General features: G+C 61.9%; 2 protein-coding genes across 3 annotated transcripts in view; one reads left to right on the forward strand and one right to left on the reverse strand.

The window, feature by feature from the left end:
• LOC101676586 (mitochondrial import inner membrane translocase subunit TIM16) overlaps window positions 1-21,790 on the forward strand; it is a 64,857-nt gene that overhangs the window by 29,567 nt on the left and 13,500 nt on the right. For both annotated transcript variants that reach the window (XM_004750516.3, XM_013055038.2), the window contains exons 10-19: window positions 18,414-18,468; window positions 18,937-18,994; window positions 19,072-19,217; window positions 19,299-19,391; window positions 19,502-19,648; window positions 20,173-20,299; window positions 20,588-20,763; window positions 21,248-21,356; window positions 21,463-21,549; window positions 21,631-21,773. In XM_004750516.3, coding sequence (XP_004750573.1) covers window positions 18,414-18,468; window positions 18,937-18,994; window positions 19,072-19,217; window positions 19,299-19,391; window positions 19,502-19,648; window positions 20,173-20,299; window positions 20,588-20,763; window positions 21,248-21,356; window positions 21,463-21,549; window positions 21,631-21,773 — 1,141 coding nt within the window. The remainder of the gene's footprint in view (window positions 1-18,413; window positions 18,469-18,936; window positions 18,995-19,071; window positions 19,218-19,298; window positions 19,392-19,501; window positions 19,649-20,172; window positions 20,300-20,587; window positions 20,764-21,247; window positions 21,357-21,462; window positions 21,550-21,630; window positions 21,774-21,790) is intronic.
• Window positions 2,798-13,830, reverse strand: VASN (vasorin). The gene is made up of 2 exons (XM_004750518.3): window positions 13,682-13,830; window positions 2,798-5,456 (listed from the first exon to the last, which is right to left on the reverse strand). Exon 2 carries the CDS (start codon window positions 5,444-5,446, stop codon window positions 3,425-3,427), a length of 2,022 nt encoding a protein of 673 aa, XP_004750575.1. The 5' UTR covers window positions 5,447-5,456; window positions 13,682-13,830; the 3' UTR covers window positions 2,798-3,424.

Below are 21,790 nucleotides of genomic sequence, written 5' to 3' on the forward strand. Positions count from 1 at the left end.
CAGCTTGGCCCCTGGAGGAGTTAACGATGCCCAGACCCCATGGTGCCACTGGCCAAGGCTGACCCTGTAATTACAGCAGTTAAGAATAGCTTCGCAGGGCCAGCAGGGCCTGGAATTTCTCAAATCACTCCCAGATGGGTGGCCAGACCCGTGTCCCACCCCCTCCATCCCCCAGGCCTGGCCCCTGCCCTGCCAGGCCACACCCTTGGCAGGGGAGTGGGGACTCTCCAGCCCTGTGTGGTGGTGGAACCCCTCGGGCTCCCCTGGGTGTCAGCTCTGCTCAGTGATCTGGACTGTAGATGGGAAGCATGCCGGGTGTCAGATGCGGGGACAGCCACGGAGTTCCACTGTACCCCTTCAATTTCTTCTCTGTTTTACAGATTTTCCCTCTTAATTTGAGCAGAACAGGGAGTGTTCTTTTAAAAGCTAGAGGGGGCCGAGGATCAGGCACACACCTCTCCCTGTTATCTCCCAGGGAACGCCCAGGGCCGACCCTCCCAGAGGCTTCTGTCATGGCTCCCACCTGGGTCCTCCTCCCTGCTCATCCCCATGGTCCGTGGAGCAAGGCTCCCTCAGAGGAGACATGGCATGGTTGGAAGAGCAAGGCATCAGGGGCCTGTCCGCGAAGCCAAGCTCTGGGCAGGGTGGAGGTGGGAGGGTAAGTGGCAGGGTAGGCCTGGCACTGAGGGAGCAGCTCCTGCTGTAGACTGGGAGGCACGGAAACACTGTCTCGGGGCGATGCTTCTGGATGGGTGAAAGGTCAGCTGGACCCATCACGGGCGCCAGGCAAAGGGGGACACATCTCCTCGTGATCCACAAGAGGCGTCTGAGGCCAGAGAAGTTCATTATCTGCTGAGGTCACCACAGCAGCCAGTCCGCGCAGGGCGGAGGCTGGGGTTCAGTCTCTGGGGCTTCACACCAGAGAGCTTCTGCTCTTCATGGCGGCCCCACCCGTCTCCTGGAGGCCTGCATGGCTGGCAGCGCAGGGACTGGGCCAGGGTGCCTTTGTCGGGATCCTATCCCTGCCTGCCCTGAACAAGCTGCTGGCTCACCTCTCCCAGCCGGTGCTTCTCACTGTAGGACATTTGCTGGGCGTTAATGAGTCCATGTGGCACAGGGCCTGCGGCAGCAAGGACCCAAAATCCCACTGGCATCTCTCCACATCTGTCCCTGGACCCTGCCCTGGGGCCCTGGGATTGCCTTGGCTTGGTCTCCACTCTGCCCCTGGGCCTCCCTCCACTCCCCCAGCCCCTGATCTGATGTGATACCCTTTCTGGGAGAGCTGGAGTGATCTTCAGCCCATCTTTGGGTCCCGCCTCCCCACCCCACCCCCTACCATCCCACTAGGCCAGGTTTGGCTTTGCAATGAAAACATTTATGCAACAGCCAATGCTGTGTTCAGCAGCAGCCCACAGGCCCACAATGGCCCCTTTGACAGGGCTGCCGAGGGGGAGGGCAGGCCTTGCCATAGCCGCTCCCCTAATGGGACCCAGGCTCACAGGAAATCCACCTGGCCCACCGCTGCCTCAGGAAGAAGGGGCCCCACCCAGGCTCACTGCCACCATCCTCTGCCCGCCACGACCCACCACCTACCTCCTCCCTTCCCGTGCCAGAACCCTCAGCAGCCGCTAATTGAATCCAGAGCCTCGCGTGGCTGGGCCTGACTCGGCGCTGACATCAATGCCCTGAGCCACAGGGCCTGCTCCCCAGGCCTGGCTGAGCAGCCGCCTTCCATGCAGGGCGAGGCTGATGGGGCCCAGGGGCCGTGACCCACAGAGGGGACCCAGGATGGGGCCTCCGGGAGGTTTGCTTAGTGCTCACCACGCCTCTCTGTGGCCCCAGGGCCCCCTTTGCCTCCCGTCTCAGGGTCATGGGAGAAGGTGCTGTGCTAGCGCTCTTGTTTCCCAGCTCCCAGCACCCAGGCCAGGCCAGAGCTGCAGTCCTGCATCCCTGGCCCTGCCCCCATATAGTCTATGGCCTTCCTGGAAAACACTCCCACTTCCGGGGTTTCTGGAAAGCCTGGCACATCCCAAGTGCAGAGAGTAAAGGGGCATCACAGGGCCATCAGGCCTTTGCAAGCCAGCCTCAGACCTTTGGTCCTGTCCCTGAGCCATCTGCCCCTAACAGCCCTGGCTTGGCCCTTTCTCTCCACTCTGACAGAGAGTTTCTGTCATTCAGAATCTGTGCTGACCCTCCACTAAGACCCCTCTTTGCTGCTGGAGCAAGAGGCCGGGAGCAGGGTTTCCTAGCCTGAGCCCAGAACTGCAGGGAGGGCTGAGCTGTGTGCTCTGCCTGGCTCACCACCATCTGTGGGGGCCTGCAGGGCCTTCACAGATGAAGGTAGACAGTGAAATGCCTATCAGGCCCTTCCCCAAGGAGGGCTGCTTGGGGACCCTCTTGGCCTTTTTCTGCCACGAGGCTTCCCCAGTTTCCCAGGAGCACTACAGTTCCTGCTGGCAGACCACTGGGCCTGGGTGGGGTGAGGCCGCCCCCGTGTCCCTCTTCTCCGAGGTTAGAAGGTGCTCAGCTCCCAGCTCTGCTCCCACCTGCATACCAGTCTCAGCTGAGAGGCTGCACCAGGCACTCTGATTGAGGCTGGGCAGACATAGCCCAGCGCAGGGTACCTGGAAGGGCCACCCTTCCTGGCATGGTCGGGAAGCCCTCCTAAGCCCAGGGGCTGCTGATCAGGGCCTAGTGCCCACTGGGGAGAGGGCACTTCCCCCAAAGAGAGTTAGCCCTTTATGCCCACCCTCCCTCCACCCAGCCCAGGTACCCTGGGCTACGCTAGAGAAACAGACTCACTTTATCTTTTATTTTTCGTACAAAAGGCCTTCATATCATTGTTTGTCTTACAAAAACCAAAGTCCTTGTCTCTGAGTTTGAAAAACATTTTCCCAGAATAAATGGGAAAGAATCTCATAAATATATTTTTAAAAATCAAAGCAAAACATGTTCCTAAAGTGTCTGTCCTTCCAGTTTCTTTTGTTCCTTTGCTCCTTGGGGCTGAGGCTGGCCCTACGCCCCATCCCCAGCCCCACTCTTCCTCTGCTGTCTTTCTGGGGGCTTCCTTCACTGGCCCCCAGAGTCTCCCTGGGAGGGGGGGCCCTGGCAGCCCTGGGCCTGTGTTACCAGCACACGGCAGGGCACGCCCCACCTTTCCCCAGGGGTTGTACGTTGCAGAGGACAGGGCAGACGCCCTCCTCATAGGCACGCAGGCTGGAGGCACCTTCGAGGTGGTCACCTGGGTCCCAGGATCTCATGGATGAGGAGACGGAGGGGCTGGGTCTTGCTGTGGTCACACAGTGCCCACCCTGCTGTGTCCCCCGGTAGGGATCTGAGAACTTCCTCGGTCTGGCCGCAGGAGGGCGCCGGCGGGTCCCAGCGGGGCTGAGAGCCCGGCCTCGCAGCTTCGTTGCTCCCAGGCTTAGATGTAGGGCTTGGCGGGGAGGGGCCCCTGGGGGCTGGGCCCGGCGTAGCCCATGAGTGGCACCTCACACTCGGGCCCGCTGGGTGGGGCCTCCCCACCGACCTCAGTCGCCTTGGGGCCCGGCTCCAAGGGGGCCTTCACGCCCTCCAGCTCCAGGGGCCCAGTGCCGGGTCCCAGCTGTGCTTTGCCGTGCGCAGCCGCCGCCGCCCGCCCCCGCCGCACGCAGTAGGCCGCCCCCACGGCCGCCAGCGCGGCCAGGAGCACGGCCGCCAGGGCGGGCGCGATGAGGAGCGGCAGGTTGCCCTCCCGGGCCTGGGTGACAGGCGCGTGGTTGGAGCGGCTGGCGGGGGGTGTGCGGGCCTCCCCACAGGCCTCTTCGCCCTCCGGCACTCGCCCGACGCCCAGAGGCCTGACGCAGATGGAGTAGGTGGCGTTGGGCCGCAGCTGGGTGACCGTGTACTCGGCAAGGGAAGCGGGCAGGCGGAGCGTCACGGGCCGCTTGTCGGGGCCCGACAGGTTGCGGTAGGTGAGGCGGAGGCTTCTGAGCTGCAGGGCACTGCCCTGCAGGTAGCGCCGCAGCCCCACGCGCAGGGAAGTGGGGCTGGCTGGCTCGATGCCCAGGGCCGGGGGCTGCGGCGGCTGCAGCGTGGCCGGGGCCGGGCTGGCCGGAAGCCCCTGCCGCACGCGGCTCTCGCAGTACAGGCCCACAAAGAGCTCAGGGCACAGGCACTCCAGGTGCCCCTGCACCCCCAGGTGACAGGTGCCGCCATTGAGACAAATGGAGGCCGGGCAGTCCTGGGGCCGGGATGGAGGCCGCACCGTGGGCGGGGCTGCAGGGGGCAGGCTGGGGGCCTCCGTGACCAGCTCCGTCGGGCTGAGCCAGGTGGGGGCCGGACTGGAAGGGGAGAAGGTGGGCCCCCACACCTCGGGCTTTGTGGTGGGTGCCGTGGCTGTGGTGGTGGTGGCAGGGCAGCCAAAGTCCGCATACTCGAGGTCTAGGAGCAGTCGGCCAGCATTCTTGGGCGGGAAGTGGCAGCGTGTCTCCTCTGGACTGGCCAGTGCCACGTGGCTGTCCCGTAGCCAAGGCCCAAACCAGCTTAGGGGGCAGACGCAGTTGAAGGGGTTGCGGGCGGCTGCCAGGAGCCGCAGGCGGGGCAAGAGGCCCGACAGCTCGTGCGGGAGGGCCTGCAGGCTCAGGTTGCTCAGGTCCAGCTCCTGCAAGGCCACCAGGCCAGCCAGGCCCTCGGGCCGCAGCTGGGCAATGCGGGTGTTGCCCGCTAGCCGCAGGCGCGTCAGGCCCCGAAGGCCCCGGATGGCGGGTGGCACGCGCTCCAGCTGGTTGTCAGACACGTCCAGGTCATGGAGGTTGCGCAAGCGGCTGAAGAGCCCCTCATCCAGCCGCCGCAGCCCCAGGCCAGCCAGCCGCAGTGCCTCCACGTTGGCCGTGTCCAGGGTGCCAGGCTCCAGTGCCGGGAGGCTGTTGTGACTGAGGTCAAGCAGCAGCAGGCGCGGCAGGTGCAACGGGGGCAGTGCCCGCAAGTCGTTGTCCTGCAGCTTGAGCTCCAGGAGGCCATCGAGCGTGTCAAAGGCCCCGGGCTGGATGTGGCGGATGCGGTTCTTGCCCAAGTAGAGGCGCTCCAGGCGCCGCAGACCATGGAAGGTCTCGTTGGTGATCTCGCGAAGCCTGTTGGCCGTCAGGTCCAGGTTGCTGAGGTTGGCGAGCGGCTGAAAGACCCCGCTGGGCAGGCTGGCGATTTGGTTTTGCGACAGGTCCAGGAGCTGCAGCCCCGGCAGGCTGGCAAAGCTGCCTGCATCGAGCGTGGTGATGCCGTTCTCGAAGACGTACAGGCCCGCTGTGTCGGGTGGCACGTCGCGGGGCACAGTGGTTCCCTGCCGGGCGGTGCAAAAGACCGTCTGTGGCTGGTTGCACTGGCAGCCAGATGGGCAGCCCCACACCCCAGGCTCTGGGGCCAGCAGCAGCAGCGGCAGCAGCAGGCGCAGGGGGATTCTGGAGCACATCTTCTGGTTCCTGGGAGCAGAGGGGAGAGAGAGAGAGAGGCAGGAGACCATGAGTCAGGGGCCCAGGGGACAGCCACGCTGGGGAAGGACCAAGAAGGGAATTCCCAGCCCCCTTCACCATTCCCTTCCTCCAAGTCCAAGAGTGCACAGTAGTTATGAGTCAGGTCCCCAGTGCCCCGGCCCTGTTCTTGTCCCAGCCCCATCGGCCCCTCACCGAGTGACTCTGAGCCCTCACATGACTTCATTACGCTATCAGTTGCTACTTCCTGCGCTGTCACCAGGGCTCAGTGGGCTGATGCGTGCAGAGAGAGGCCGGCCCCCAAATACTCAGTGACCACAAAAGCTGCCATCTCCTTCACTCCAGCCCTCTTGTGTCTGCAGCTCAGAGAAAACACGTGGTCTGAAAGCATCAGGCTCTGTGCCCTCCCTTCAAGTCCCATCCCCCCCGCAAATCTCCACTGAGGTGGACAGGCGAGGAGGGAGCCCCGTGGGTCTTAGAGCAGCAGCCCCTCCCCGCAGCATCTGCGAGAGAAGGGGCTGGCAGCCAGCGCGTAAGCAGAGAAGCTGGCTGCCCCGGGCCGCCGGCCCCTGCCGCCACGCTCTGTGTCCTCCGAGTGAGGAGACCGCAGCGGGAAGACTTCACATGGAAACTATGGGATCGGTGTTTTTCCACTTGTGAAGTCAGACCTGCCCAGTATGGGAGCTGAGGGCCCCTCCAGGATGTGGCTAGGGGGAATGTTCCAAGGGAGGGGGCAGAGGAGGGTCTGAGCCATTGGCAGGTGTCCTCCTGTGGGGTAGGGAGCAGGGAGGCAGGGAGCCCTGGTTTTAAGATCCCCATCTCTGAGGTGTGATGACAGATTCAGAGGTGGGGGGCTCCTGGTCTCCCTAGGCTTACCCAGGGGGGCACACTGAGGGACACTGGGTATGGGGTGACCTCAGAGTCAGTGCTGGGGCTAGAAACTTTCTGCGGACTGGTCTGTCTACCATTTTTTGGGGTCCACTCTGGCCTGAGTACTGAGAGGGGCGGCAGCTCCTCTCCCATGCAAGCTCCCTGCATTTCCAGTCCTCTCGTGGGGTGCCCCGCACAGCCATGGCAGGTGGAAACTATTCTCACTGCTCCCAGGTGACAGAAGAGAAGGGGGTTCCAGAAGGTGTAGTGACTTGCTGCCTTCCCACTGCAAGGAAATCCGAGCCGGAGCCTAGGTCCTTAACCATGTCCAGGTGCAGCTGGGCCCGAAGCCTGTGATGGTCCTGCCCTGCTGATGTGGGGGCAGCTCTCTCAGCTGCTCGGGACTCCAGCTTGTAGCTGGAACTGCTTAAGACAGAATGGGGGCATTTCAGGCTCCTGGGGGAGCCCAGGGGCCACCCTAGCAGCAGTCCCCACTCTCCAGGCGCCTAGAGTCCCCAAGAGGCCGGCACTCCTCTCCAGGCGCCTTCTGCTCACACAAGGGCCTTTTGTGCTGGGACCCGGCCTCCCCTTCCCCCATGCCTGCCAGCCATCAGGCCATGGCAGGTAACACGGCCCCCTCAGCCGAGCCTGTGTTCCGCCCGGCTGCCATCCCTCAGGCTCCTCCCCCAGGAACACAGGCCCCTTGAAGTGTGAGGCAGAGGACGGGCAGGTGGTCCCAGGAGAGATGCGACAAGTCAGCAGGGAGACTAGACTAGACTACCCAGGTTGGGCCTGCACAGGCCCTGCCCGCCTGCAGGGTCCCCTTTGCCAGGGAAGCAGGCCGATCACCCTCTGCCCCTCACTTGTTCACTGAAGACGACCCTTCAGAGGCCAGCCAGGGAGGGCACCCCGACCCCCAGCTGGTGCCCCTTCCCTTGCTGTCATGCCTGTCTGCTCCCTTGTGTCCCAGAGCATGCTTAGCTCATCTTTGCTGAGTGAACGGTGGGGCAGAGCCTCTAACTGAACGTCAGAGGGAAGCTAAGACTGGGACCTGGAAGGCCTTGTGCCCCTCCAGCCCTGCCGGCACCACCCCAAGGGGGCTGCGTGCACCACACCCGGCCTTTTCCCGCAGGGGGACCCACTCCACCCTCACTGACTCAGAAGGCAGCGGGTGTGGCCTGGCCTCCAGATGTGGGCTGTGAGCGCCCCCCGCCCCCCACGTCCACATGTGGGGTGAGCCGCCTTCCCCTGAATCAGCCTCCCAGCGGGGCAGGCAGGGTCAGGAAGGGCGCAGCCAGGCTCCAAGGTGGGAGGGGACCCTACACGTGGCTACCCCTGTGGCTTCAGCTCCCCCTGGGCTACGTATAAGGTCATAGTTAAGAGTTCACACTCCTGGCAGCCTGGGCCCGGGGCATCGCAATTCTGAGGCCACAGACAGTGGCTTTCTCTCAGAGCCTTGCTTTCTTCAGTGTCTCCCCAGGCGTTTCAGAGTCACACATTCTAGGACCGGGAGTGCTTAAAACTGAACAGCCCTGCGTGGCCCTTGGGGGCCCAGGGTGCGCACTGGGGGGCGTTCCCCACTCTACACTGAGGAGGGACTGATGTGGGAGCTCTGGGCTTCGCTCCATGACTTTAATACATTAAGTCATCTTGGGGGAGCTGTAGGTCTGTCCAGCCACAGGGTGGCCATCTGGCTGAGTCTGTGGGGAGCAGGGGCTGGGTCAGAAAAAGAGCGACTGGCATCCTGGGCGGGGGAGACCCCAGCAGGCAGCAGCTAACCCACTTCCCACCTGCTGGGATGCCAGGGTGAGCACCTGGGCCAGAGCAAGGAGTCAGCCCTGGGGCTTTAGCAAATGAGAAGCCGGATGCCGGCAGCTCCAGGGGCTCTGCCATGGGCTCTCCTGGCACCAAGAGCAGATCGCATAGCTCCCAGAAGGGGACCCAGAAGGGGAAGGCCAGTCATGGGACAGGGTGCGGCAGGGCAACAGGACATAGAGGCCTGAATTTGGGCCCAAATTTGCCCCTAAATCGCTTCCCATGTCCCTTTCCGATTCTGGGCCTCAGTTTCTCACTTGCCCTGCCTCACTCTCTGGAGTTGTTCTGAGCACCTGGGCTTGTAGTGTTGTGTTGTTCTGTTTGTTTTTAAGTGGGGGAGTTCTTTTAACAAGTTGTGGGGGCGATTCCGCCTGCCTGGGCCCGTTCTGCTGTGTGTGTGCACTGGGGGTGTGGTGTCTCATGGAGCTCATGGCTGGCCTGGCTACTGCAGCTCCAGCAATCCTGAAGGACCAGAGGCCTGGCCTGGGCTTTGATACCTGATCTGCTGACCCAAGGCAGAGAGGTGGGACCTCTCCCTCTGCAAAGGATGTGGAGAGTCTCCTGGAGGCAGCCCTGGGGCTTGGGGGGCCGTGGGAGTAGGAGGGCAAAGGGTCCAGGTCATCTCTCTTTCACCTGCCCCCTGCAGCCTCCTCGCCTTGGCCTGGCCCACCGTGGTGTGGTGGGAAGAGGCAGGAAACTGAGGCCCAGGCTCCTGCTGCTGACGGTGCTGCCCTCCAGGGGACAGTTACTGGGATAGGGCTTCTTAAGGTCCCACTGCCTGCGATCCCAGCCTGGTGGCATGGCAGTCATGCCTCTCCACCCTTCACCTCCCTCCTGGCTGTGAAGGGCCGGTGGGGGGTGGTTCCCGGTTATAGTGCCTGATCGCTGGGCTGTTTGGTTTGTACTCGGAGCGCGAGCTAAGTGGTCAGTCAACATCAGCTACTGAAGGTGTTACCGTAAAACCTGAGTCCTGCCTTTGCACATACAGGGGGAGGATGGCATGGTGTGGGAGGGGCTTCGTGGCACTTTCCGCCCAGACAGGAGGCCCCCTGAGCCCAGGGCAAGGCCTCCTCGTGGAGGCTGGCCTTCATCCTCAGTGTGGGAGAATAGGAGCTGGAGAGAGTAGCCTGACAAGGAGTATATTTGGTTCTGGAAGGGGGCGGGGGAGTGGGCTGTGCTTTGGCCAGCCCCCCTGAGCGTATGACCTGGGAGTAGGCGAAGGGAGCGGAGGGAGAGGCTCAATGAGTAAGGAACCCCTCCTCCGCTCACAGTGGGACCCTGGGGCCCTCACCCACATCTGAGTGTGGGGGACATCTGGAGGCGCCCAGTCACACATGGGCCCTGGGTCAGGCAGGTGCTAGTGAGTGGATGGGACCCCCAGGCATCTGGGGGACCACATCAGAGCCAAGACTGCGCATCTCACTGCTCCTGGGGAAGGCCACATGCCTGGCTGCTGGGGACATAGGGTCGGACAGACGAGGCCAACACAAACCCTTCCTGGGCCAGAAACTGTGGCGTGGGTGCAGGGGTCTGGTGCTGCAGGACTGACCCTGAGGCTCCGGGCCTCTGGCTCCCAGTGCCCCCCACCCCCACCCCTGGGCTAAGGCCTGCCGGCCAGGCCTGGCAGCAGCCCAGCCCAGGAGTCTGCCAACCCCACCCCCCCAGGCAGGCGGGGACCATGCCGGCGGCCAGGATGGCTGGCTCCGGTTTCGCTGACGTGTCTGAGGAGACTCAGAGCCGAGGCTGGATCCGCCCATCTCCCCACTCCTGGGGCACAGCAGAGCAGAGAGGTTGGGGTCTCCGTCCTAGGCTCTCAGAGGAAGGGGACAAGGTGAGGTTGGAGACCGCAGTCTGGTCCTATCATGTCATGAAGCCGGGAGTCCCTACTGGTCTTGGTTCCTCTCCCTTACTCTACCTTCTGCTGCAGTTGGCTCTGCTCATTCTGCACGTGAAGCCCAAGGCACCACTTTGTGACCTCATCCAGTTCCCTTCCCTCGCTGTCTTTCTGTCTCCCACCTTTAACCCCAGGGGTTTCTCAACCCCAGGTACACATCACATTCTCCCGGGAAGCTTTGGGAAGTTCCTGAGGGCCTCTCCACTCCTTGCCAATTGGATAAGGCCCAGGCAGAGCTGCATTTTGGAGAAGCTCCTGCAGTGAGTCTCCCCTTCAGGGCTCAGAGCTTGGGGCAGAAGATTGCAAAGGGGGACAGTCTGGATGTCCAAGTAGGGGTCCGGGTCGCCAGCAGGTGTGGTTAGTTGGGCGTGCCAAAAGAGCAGGAGCTGGGCCCTTTTCTCCCCTCCTATTTCCTCCCAGGCAGGAGCTGCCTGGCCCCAAATGGGTGCCTTCAGTGGCACCGTGGGTGACTTGGCAGCCACCAGACCTGTCAGCCCAGGACTGGGAGACTGGTGACTAAAGCCCTTCTGCCCAAGTGGGCCCTCAGGGCGGCGAGATATGTCATCTCAGTCGGAAGAGGTGCCACTCTGTTGGGAGAGGACACCTGCTTCCCCAGGAGCTATTTGGTGGCTGTGGCCCAACTAGAAATGGGCCAGTCCAGATGCCACCATCGGCACGCGCGGGTGTGATGCCACAGGGGCTAGGCTCAGTCAGACCTAGGGCCTCCTAGCTGTCCTGTCCCCACCCAGGGCCAAGCATCCATCAAGTAAGGCCCTAACCCTGCAATTAACCATGGATTTGCCAGAGGAAGACCTTAGTCACCAAGGGAGGCCACCAGCTCAAGCCAGCTGGGCCCAGGTTGTCTGGGACCGAGAAGGAAGTGGCCCTGAAGGGATCTTTGCCCTTCTCACTCTTGCCATGCCCGGGGTCCTCAGTTCCCTTGCGGCAAAACTGGCCCCTCCTGGGGTCTGTGAGCTGTTCAGGGGAGCCGCAACCCGGCTCCCCAACCCGGGTCTCTCAGTTCTTACCGCTGCCCATCCAGGCCCAGGGCCAGTAGGGGCCCCAGTGACCGCCTCAGCCCCAGCCCCTTCTCAGTGCAAGCCAGCTCTCTCCTCCCTCTTTAATTAAATCTCTCAGGCAGCCGCAGAGGAATGTCAGCCTTATTGCATTCCCCTGGAGGAGACTGGTTGGGGGGACTGTCCCCAACCTGGAGAACTGGCCCCTTGCCTGTCTCTATCCCCCCAAACCACGGCGGCTCGAGGGAGCCTGCTTCAGCCTCTTCATACCCAGGGAGGCTGGAATGAGGAAAAGTGGGGGAGGCCTGAGGGCCTGGCCAGCCAGGCGGCCCAGCCAGCTGAAGGAAAGCAATCCGGCTGACTCTGGAATGTGGAAACCGATAAAAGGAGGAAGGCTGAGCCCCTGTCTGCCTGCGGTGCACTCAGACTCCTGCAGCACCCCAGCCCGCCCCCAAACATAGCCTTGTTCCAGTCACGCGCGCGCAAACACATGCCCACGCCAGACACACGCCCACTGGGCCGTGCTCACACACACACACACACACACACACACACACACACACACTCCCTCCTTCCCTCCCCCTTCTCCAAGAACTCTTGCAAATTCCACAGCAGTGAGGGGAGCTGGTTTTCTTGGCAGCAGAGAGCCTTGGGCTCCCTGGCTCAGGGAGGGACTCTAAGGGGAGCTGAGGGGGCTACGGGAGGGGCCACTAACCCCGTTCAGTGGCATTGATGCCCTTCCCGAGAGCTCAGGGCCTGTAGATGGTCAGGGATGCTTCTGTGGGACAGGCTCACCTAGCCTTCTCTCTGGTCTCCAAGGGGGACTGGCTGGCTGGCTTTCTGAGGTGGGAGCTGCCTCCTGGGGGCAGCTGAGACCCCACTTTCCTTTTCCCAGGACCTGCCCAGCTCAGGGGAAGGGTCCACTTACAAGACCCCATGAGGACTCAACCCTCTTTACCTGGGACTTGCTCCAGCTCCCCCAGGGCTGTGGGGAATGAGGATGTCAGGAATGGGAACCGGAAACTGTGGACCCTGCCCAGGGCATCTCCCTGCCTGCCACAGAGGCTTCTGAGGGAGAACACAGGTCGGGGCAGTATCTGAGGGGCTAGTCATGTTCACTTCCCTTTCCTCATTGTCAGAGTCCCAGCAGATGCCCTGCGACACCAGTCCCCCACTGACCACATCTGACCTTCCGGACCCCCAGGTCCCAGAGTAGCTGTTTCAGTATGCAGCTGGGGGAGGTGGGGACAGCCAGTGCCCGGGCCCCCTGTCTGGCACGTGTGTGCTCATCCTCCCTCCCTGGGCCAGATAATGGTCTGGAGGGAATCCAGCTGGGCTGCACATTACCAGAGCCCTCTTCCTGCCTCTGACACTCTGTTTACAGAAGCTCCGGGGGCTGATTCCCCTGGGAGAAGACAGCCAACTCAGGGGACTTCTCTCCCATCCCCCCACACGCCTGCCTTATCCCTTTTGGGCCTTGCCAACAGCTGGGCCCATATTGGACTTCAGTGCCCTCTGGGGCATCTACCCAGCTACCCTTCTTTGCCTTCAACACCCAAAGTCCAGCCTAGCAGGAAGGAACCTTTGAAATTTAGTGCAGTGTCCCAGCCCCATAAGCTTTTGCCCTGGAGAGGAGGGCTCTGGGTCCTGGTGCCTCTTCCAGAACCTCACCTGCCCTTGGTGCAAAAGGCAAGCAGGGAGACACGGGGACCCTCCTTCCCACCTTGCAGACTCCACCCCTGGGCCCCAGCAGGAGAGGCAGTCAGTGACCCTGGTGTGGTAATCTTTAACAAATGGGGGCAAGGCGGAATGGTTGGCACCAAACGCCTGGCCTGCCAGTGACCACAGGGGACCTCAGCAGCCCTCAGGCCCCAGAGCTGCCAGCCCAGGGACACAAAGGACTAAGCTGGCTCCTGGCCATTGGGTTCATAGCCCAAGCAAAGCCCTGTGGTTGGCAGAGGCAGAGCTGGGGCACCCTAATATCTGGAAAAGGAAGGGCCCCAGCCAGCCAAGATCTGTTCCCTGCCCCCCAGGGGGCATCGGATACCTCCTAGCCATCCCCAGTCCTCCCCAAAGCTGCATACCTGTGGGCCCCAGGTATGGTGACAAGGGCCCTCAGTACCCCCAGGTGGCCAATCTACAGATCTGCACAGGGGCTCCAGGCCCAGAACCAGACTGTCCCACTCCAGGAGGTAAAAGTAACCAAGACCATGGCTTGACTATCCCCTCAAAGGGGTTTGATTCATAAAACTGGTCATGCCGGAGGGCCCAGCCGTGGGAGGAGGAAGCGAGGGAGGGGGTGTTTATTTTGTCTGCTCACAGCCCTGCCGGCTACCGGCCGGTGAGCCTTTACGCGCGCGCGCGGGCGCGCGCGGTCGTAGGGCTATCCTGGGCTGCCCGAGGAGGGGGCAAGTCGGGCGCGGGCAGGGGGTGCATGGGGCCCGTCCGCCTTGGACCCCGGTCAGTCCGGGTGATTGTGCGAGGCTGGGGGTCGCGTGTCCGTCCTGAGTGCCTGTCCGCGCGACGGGGGGTAGTTCGCGCGCGTGATCGGCGCTTTGCATAGCCCGCCCCACGGCGTCCGCCGTCTCCGCCCGCAGCGCCCCGTTCCGGTAGACACTCACCGGGCGGCGGCAGCAGCAGCAGGAACCGGGCGGGGTGGGCCGGCCGGCCCGATGGGGTCCTGGGATCCGGGGTCCCGAGGCAGCCGCGTTCGGTTCTCCCCGCCCCGGGCTTGGGCTGCGGAGTCAGCTCGCGGGAGGCGGGTCGCGGTTTAAGGGCTGGGGGTGGGGCCTCTCCCCCTTGGGGCGGGGCGGGGCGGGGCCGATAGAGACCCACCTCCTCTCTCCGCTTAAGGGGTCATTTCGCCCGCCGCCTGATACTCGTTCCTCCACCTCCCGACCAAGGAGGACGGAGTCCCGCGCTCCCGTCTGCTGTGCCACTAGTTTGCCATATGATTCTGGGCGGGTCCCTGTTTTTCGTAAAAGCAAAAGCAAGAGAATATTGAGACCAAGAGTTTCAAACCCGGATACCTGCGCATACCAGGCGGGCGGCATAAGGACAGTATTTAAACCCTAACACCCCGAGAGGTGGCGATGGGTGGGTAGGGAAAGTGAGGGTTGGTGGAAAGGCTCGACCCCTATAACCTGCCCCAGTCTGCCAGAGTTTCAGGTTTTTCAAGAGAAACTGGAAATCTGGGTTTTTTAGTTGAAATCTCTCAATGTGTTATTGTTGGTAGCTAATCCCAATTTAAAAAACTCTTGGGCAGGCCACACACAGTCCCCTGAGAACCTCCGAAGTAAAATCTCTAATGCCGAATCTGAGTTCTGGGGTCCTTTTAGCCATGAAGGCTTTGGGGGTAGGTGAGTGTCCCTGGATGACCTTCTCCACATTTTAGATGAGGGGACTGAGACACGGGAAAGGGAAGTGAGTCTGCCCAAGGCCCCACAGTACTGGAGGAGTGGGATGGGGTGGGAGGTTGGGCCTCACCTTCCGTGGGTGGGGCCTGAGTGCTGCTGATGTTGGCCCTTGGTTGGGGGAGGGCAGTGTCAAGGGCTAGACTAGTCCAGAAAAATCCCCTGCCTTGGAATATTCCAGGAAAATGCTCTGCCCTCTTGATCCACATTTGTGAGCTTTGGGGGACCAGCTCAGCTCCCAACTTCGGAAAGCCTTGGGATACCTGCCATCTCCTCCAACCCGGCCTGCACTACACACTTTTCTTGGTGTAGATGTACGTGTGGGGCATGGCGTGTGAACTTTTGCTCCTGGGCCAGTGTGCGTTTCATTTGGCCTGTCTGGGACTTTTTAAAACTTTGAAGCCATTGCCAACATTGAAAAATCTGGTGGTTTCACATTAAAATGGGACTTCCCAGCTTGTCTTGAATAGAAACTCTGGGCAAGGGCTGAGTAGTAGCTGCCCCCCTCTGATGGAGGCCCAGGCTCACTGGCTGCCCCAGTCCCCACCACTCCCAAATGTCTCCCACCAGGCTGCTTCACTCACTCACATTCCTGAGACATTTGAGTTTGCGGTCAGTACTGTATGGCTTTGGTCAGATGGCCTTGTGTCCCCTAAAGCTCTCATTTTTTTTCTTTTTTTTTTTTTTTAAGATTTTATTTATTTATTTGACAGACAGAGATCACGAGTAGGCAGAGAGAGAGAGAAAGAGGAGGGAGTAGGTTCCCTGCTGAGCAGAGAGCCCGATGCAGGGCTCGATCCCAGGGTCATGACCTGAGCATGCCTGAGGCAGAGGCTTTAACCCACTGAGCCACCCAGGCGCCCTAAGGAACAGGACTTCTTGACAGGCCCCAAAACTTTTAGCTTCTGTGCCCAGTTCTTGCTAATAGGGAGATCCCACCCACCTAAAGGGTCTCTCCCACACCCCAATCCCGAACCTGGACTCACACATGCTATACTCCCACTCCCTCCAGAGGTGTAAGGATAGCTTCCAGCCCCTAGTTTTTCCATTCTCTCCTCATATGGGATTAAGGTACTACACCCCTTTAGAACCTGATTCTAAAGCAGCTAGGAGTGTGGGGCAAGGCTTGGTCTGGGAGGGGGTTCCCAACTGCCCAGTCTGGGTAGCCAGGACAGATCCAAGGGACCTGGACTGCTTTTGACGAGGGACAACGCCAGGATATCTAGGTTCGTGGGTCTGAAGGGGAGAGATGGGCTGGCCAGGAGAACCAGAGAACTCTTAAAGCTGCTTTTCCTGACGTGCAGTACCTCCTGTGCTAAATACAGGAATATTGGGAAAGCTGGTGGGATTATCAGGTGCTAACTCCTCCCTTCTGTGACCTGGTACCACTGTTGTCCTGCATCTTCTGTGCAGGTCTGGGCTCCAGACCTTCTGTGACTTTGGTTCTGGAGCAGACCCCTGGACCTGAGTCAGAGTCCTTCCAATGGCAGGCCCAGATGCCAGCCCTGCCCCATAGCATAGCAGTGGGAGAGGTGCCCGTGCCAGCTCTTACCACCTCTAGTCCTCTGCCAGGAACCATGTTCTGTATTCCAGACCCAGACCTGGCTTGGCTCTCTTAACAAGCCTGGGGTCAGACCCGTGCCAGCTATTGGTCAGCCCTTGGGGGCTGGGTGCCATGACCCCATTTCCTGGCCTGTGCCGTGGATGGCTCTGCCCCGAAGCGAGGAAGACTGGCCTGACCTGTTGGAGGAGCCAGCCCTGCCCTCCATGACTTCCTGCCCCCGCGCCCCCCAGCGCCTGAGTCAGTGGGCTGGCCAGTTTGGGCTGATGGGGAGGGAGTGCAGGGAGGCCAGGTGGCGCGTCTTGAGGAAGTTGGATTAGAGCCGGGATGAGCTGTCAATGCCACCCACGGGCCCGTTCCCCAGTTCTTGTCCAGGTGACAGTGGGGCCTCAGGAGTCCCTCCACTCCTCTCAGATGCTACCCTGAGCCCCTCACCTCCCTTCTCCACACCCTCCTGTCCATCTCCACATGGTGATCTCCGCTCAGCACACGTCTGATCCTGTCCCCTTTCACTTAAGACGTGTCATTAGCTTCTTATTGCTTGTCTGATGGAGGGATGCAGAATTCCCCTTCTTATGTAGGCCCCATTCTGTCTGGCCTCTGCCCACCCCCACTGGAAGCTCATCCCCTCCCCCTCACTGCCCAGGCCACCAGCCACATCATCTTTCACTCTGTTCCCCAACAGACCAAGTACCTGCCTGCTGCACCTCAGAGCCTTTGCACAGGCTGCTCTAACTGCCTGGAGAGTACTCTCCACACTTGGCTGATTCCTCCTCAGCCCTTGGGGCGTAGGGAACATGCCCCTCCCATGCAGCCTGCCAAAGTCAGGTCCCCCCTGCCCTCCCCACCCCCGCCATGCGTCCCCAGGGAGCTTTTCCTTCATATGTTTAGATGACTGTGTCTGGCTCTCAGGCCCAGCCGTGAGCAGCCTGAGGACAGAGGTAGGGTCCGTTGCACTCAGTTCTAGTCCCAGCTACGGGTCAAGCCAAGGGCTGGGCACAGATCAGCTTGGCAAAGGAATGAATGGTTGTCAGTGAAGGAGTGAGTGAATGAAGGTCCCGCTGAAGGGACCTGCTTCCAACCCCAGTGGAGCCAGCATCCGTGTGGGGTGCACCTCGGGTCACTCGCCAACCTTGTTCCCCTGCCCATCTGCTCCCCCACAGAAGGCACTAGTCAGACCAGGTCAAGAAGGGCAGTTCTGAGCCCAGCTTACACTGCTGACCCAAGGTAATTAGAGCCTTGTTACTCACAGGTGACGGGCCGGAGGACTCCCGGAAGCTGTGGAGACAGGGCCCCACCCAGCTCCCCAGCCCCCTCTGTGGCTCCCAGTAGGGTAGGGAGGAGAGGTGGGCAGCAGGCAGGCTTTGGGCAGCTGGCCGGGAGGGAATGGATAGGCAGGGAAGGGGGAGCTGGGCCCTCTGTTGTCTGGGTGAGGGATAGATGCAGCTGCCGCAGCTGGGCGACCTCTCACCACTGGGACGACAATGAGGAAGGGTCTCTGTTTGAGGGGCAGCGTCAGGACTGGGGTGAGAGTCCAGGCCCTTGGGTTCCTAGGGACGTGAAATCGAGACCGGAAGAAGAAACTACCAAATGAAGGCACCTGTCAGAATTCTCCTGGCAGTGAAAGGCCATCGGTCCAGAGGTGACTGGTATAGAGTGGCAGGGGTGCTGGGGGCTTCCAGCCTGCCCTCTATGTTCCCAGCCACTGCCCCCCATCCAGGGTCGGGACGGAGAATGGGGAGGGAAGGGCGAAGGAGGCCCTTGTCCCAGCCCCTGGCTTAGTTTTAAAGTCATGCTGGGGAGGCTTCTGAGTCTCTAAGATGTCCTCAGAAGCCTGGGGTAACTGAGGAGGGGGTCCCCAAACCTTAGTGCAGACCTGGTACACCCAGGACGACTGTACTGGGCAGGGATGGAGGGAGTCCCTGGTTCCAGCAGGCCCACTCGGCTTCCTTAGTAACTCCGGCCTGATGTGTGGGCTGGCCACAATGGGAACCCAGGGACAGAGTGCATGTGGGCTCTTTCTGGAGCTGGTGAGCCTGGGATGGAGCTCAGGACTGAGGTGTAGAAGGGGGGCCCAGCTTCCCTATGCCCAGGGTCCATATGAGTCCTGGAGTGAAGCAGGTGGACAGATGGGGAAGCCAGGGCAAGAAACGCTGGGACATGGGGATGTGCTCAGCGTCCGTGTGTTGGTACCACAGGGAGAGAGAAAGTGGAGGGTCCCAGGGGAGAGGCTGGATCAGCTAGAGGGGCCACATCCCTCCCCGCCAGCGTGGCGCTTGGCCTGAGCCCCCATCTGGAGTCACGAGGCTGACCGTTCTCCAGCTGCCCCTCAGGGACAGAGGCTGGCCGCATCCTGTCCACTAGCCCTTTCTCCCTCAGGTCTCTTCTGCCCCTGCTGGACCCAGACTCCGGGCTCCTGATCCTGGCAGGAAAGGTGAGCAAGAGTGCCCGTCCTTGTCAGCGCCTCCCACCAAGGGTAGTGCCCTCACGTGCCAGGTCCGTCACAACCTTTGACCTAGCCCGCCACCTGGGAGACTGGGGACAGAAAGAAGCCTAAGCCGTGTGACCCAGGCTGCACCCCTGCCAGGCTGAGGGGCATTCAGGTCGGGATGACTGTAACGCCCAAGAATGTCAGCTTTGTGGACAAGGCCAACACTCAGGGTTAGCCCCTGGCAAGGCGCTCTGCAAATCCGGACTGTGCCCTGTTCTTACTGTGTGCACGGTGAAGCCAACTGAGGGCGGGGCGCTGGTGTGGGCTTGGGAGCGGGAGGGGGGCGGGGTGGGGACGGAGCGGGGCTAGGGGGCGGGAGCTGGGTTGGGGTACGGAGCTGGTGCCCGTGGAGGAGGCCTGGCGCAGGCGGCCTGACCGCGGGTGGCCACACTCAGGCTGGGCTTGTTTCAGGGCGAGAGTCAGTTGTACTGCTATGAGGTAGCCCCCCAGCAGCCAGCACTGAGCCCAGGTAAGCCCTGTTCTCCTCCGTCCTACCCCTCCTCTCTCCCACCCTCCCCGACTGTCTTCCCGTGGTGTCCCCCACAGTGACCCAGTGCCTCCTGGAGAACGTGCTGCGGGGCGCGGCTCTTGTGCCCCGGCGGGCGCTGGCCGTCATGGGCTGCGAGGTGCTCCGCGTCTTGCAGTTGAGTGACACGGCCGTCGTGCCTGTCAGCTACCACGTGCCTCGCAAGGTGAGGGGAACCTGGGTGAGGGGCCAGGAGGGCCCGGGCAGCCTGGACCTTCCCGGCCACATACCTGTCTACTACTACTAGGCTGTGGAGTTCCACGAGGACCTGTTCCCAGACACCGCAGGCTGCGTGCCCGCCTCTGACCCCCATGCCTGGTGGGCTGGGAGCAACCAGCAGGTAGGGGCACGGTCTGGCAGGCCATTGCACTGTCCTGTCCGGCTGTCTGCTCACCCAGCCTCAAACACCTGTCCCATCCCCCTATCTCAAACGCCAGCCTCCTCCCACAGGTGCAGAAGGTGAGCCTCCACCCAGCTCACCGGCCCTACCCCAGCTTCACCTCCTGCCTGGTGCCCCCCGCGGAGCCCACGCCCGATGCAGCCCCACCTGCTGTGGCGGTGCCTGCAGACACCCCCGGGGGTGATGCGGACCCCAGCGTGAGTACCTGGGCTGTCCGCCTGTCCTCCCCATCCTGCCGCCACCGTGGTTCCCCTGAGTCAAAGCTGGCAAGAACTTTGGGCCGCCTGATGGTCTTTGAGCCTTTTTTAGCTGTTAAGCGCAAGAGAGAGAAACACGTGAAGCATAAATAAAGAACATCGCACTGTTCTCTAAATTGAGCAAACACATGAAAAGCAAGACTTTCACAGAAAATCCAGATTTCTGGCTTCTCTTGAAATCCTGGCAGATCTTAACCAAACTGGGCCTGTTCTCCTACAAAGCTAGGAGCTGGCAGCTACCACCCTCTGTCCACGCAGTCTGAAGCTTAGCTTGCACTGTGTCACCTCCAGCCCTGGTCAGTGTGGGTGTTTATGTCTCCACCCAACACCCCACAGTGAGGCTTCCTGCCCACACAGTGTCCCACCAGCCGGGAGGAGGGGCCCAGACTGATGACCCCAGCGCCATTCCGCTTTGGCCAACACACTGGGGGCCTGCTGGCTGACCCAGGGTGCTTCTCCCCCAGGAGGGCTTCTCCTCCCCTCTCAGCTCGCTGACCTCACCCTGCACGCCCTCCAGCCTGGGGCCCTCGCTCTCTAGCTCCAGTGGCATCGGCACCAGCCCCAGCCAGAGGTCCCTGCAGAGCCTGCTGGGTACGTGTGTCTGGGCAGGAACTAAACCTGTGTATGTTCACCTCCCCTCCCGGGGGGGTCACCTGTCCCTTTGGGATGAGGCGAGTCTCAAGGAAGAGGGCAGCCTCGATGTTCCCTGGAGTTCTGGGCTTGCAAGTCCCGTTTCCAGGCATAGTTCTGGGCAGGTTGTGTTGGCAGAGGCTGGGGCACGGGCCGTGCGCCCTGCAGTGAGGGGAGCAGGCAGCTGGGACTCAGGGCAAGCAGACAGGCAGGGAGTCCTCATGTGGCTCTGTCCCTGCCGCCTGCCAGGCCCCAGTTCCAAGTTCCGCCATGCTCAGGGCACCGTCCTGCACCGAGACAGCCACATCACCAACCTCAAGGGGCTCAACCTCACCACGCCCGGCGAGAGTGACGGATTCTGTGCCAACCGTTTGCGCGTGGCCGTGCCCTTGCTCAGCAGTGGTGGGCAAGTGGCTGTGCTGGAGGTGAGGGTCCCCACCCACCACCGTGTGCCCCAGGGCCCTGCAGGAAGCTAAGGGCATGGGGTATCCACACCAGCTCCAGTCTCAGTGATGGGCACTCACCCTGCATCCCCTTAAAACCCCTCTGCTGTCCCGCAGGGATACCACTCTTCTTCCCGTTTTACGGATGGAAGAGAGCAGTGAGGCACAGAGAGGTTTGGTGCCCTGTCAGGTCACACGGCCGTGTAAGCTGGGATTCGAACCCAGGCTACCTGGGCCCCAAGCCTGAGCTCTTACCTCCGCTCCACACTGCCCCCCGTCACTTTCTGGGACCTCATAGTTGGCACCTGGGGCTCAGCTGAAGATGGCTGAGGCAGAGAGCTTGGGGCCCCCAGCCGTGGGGCATTGGCTGCAGAGGGCGGGGGTGCGGGCACACAGCTTGCCCTGCAGCCCCTGGGGACTGAGCTCCCCGCCTGTTACTGATGGGCCAGGGCACTGCCTCCCACAGCTGCAGAAGCCTGGCCGCCTGCCCGACACAGCACTGCCCACGCTGCAGAATGGGGCAGCTGTGACAGATCTGGCTTGGGACCCCTTTGACCCCTGCCGCCTCGCTGTGGGTAAGGAGGCTGGGTGCTATGTTTGAGGGAGGGTTCGGGGGTCTGAAGGAGGGCCGGGGGAGCCCAGAGGTGCTGGGCACAGCAGTGATGAGCCTGCATTCTGCAGGCGGGGAGGACGCCAGGATCCGACTGTGGCGGGTGCCCCCAGAGGGCCTGCAGGAGGTACTCACAACACCTGAGGCCGTGCTCACAGGTCAGCTGGGCCCAGGGTGGGGGCTGGGAGATGGGCGGTGACTCCTGAGGGGCTCAACATTCCCCCATGCCTCTCCCCAAGGCCACACAGAGAAGATCTACTCTCTGCGCTTCCACCCCCTGGCCGCCGATGTGCTGGCCTCCTCTTCCTATGACCTCACCATTCGGATCTGGGACCTTCAGGCGGGAGCCGAGCGGCTGAAGCTGCAGGGCCACCGGGACCAGGTAGGACGTGTGTGGGC

Source organism: Mustela putorius, unplaced genomic scaffold, assembly GCF_011764305.1.
Source record: "Mustela putorius furo isolate JIRA1106 unplaced genomic scaffold, ASM1176430v1.1 tig00004007_pilon_pilon_pilon, whole genome shotgun sequence".
Taxonomy (NCBI): domain Eukaryota; kingdom Metazoa; phylum Chordata; class Mammalia; order Carnivora; family Mustelidae; genus Mustela; species Mustela putorius.

Excerpts from the sequence above, each read along its gene's own strand:
- VASN (XM_004750518.3), bottom strand. The coding sequence starts at position 5,446 with ATGTGCTCCAGAATCCCCCTGCGCCTGCTGCTGCCGCTGCTGCTGCTG.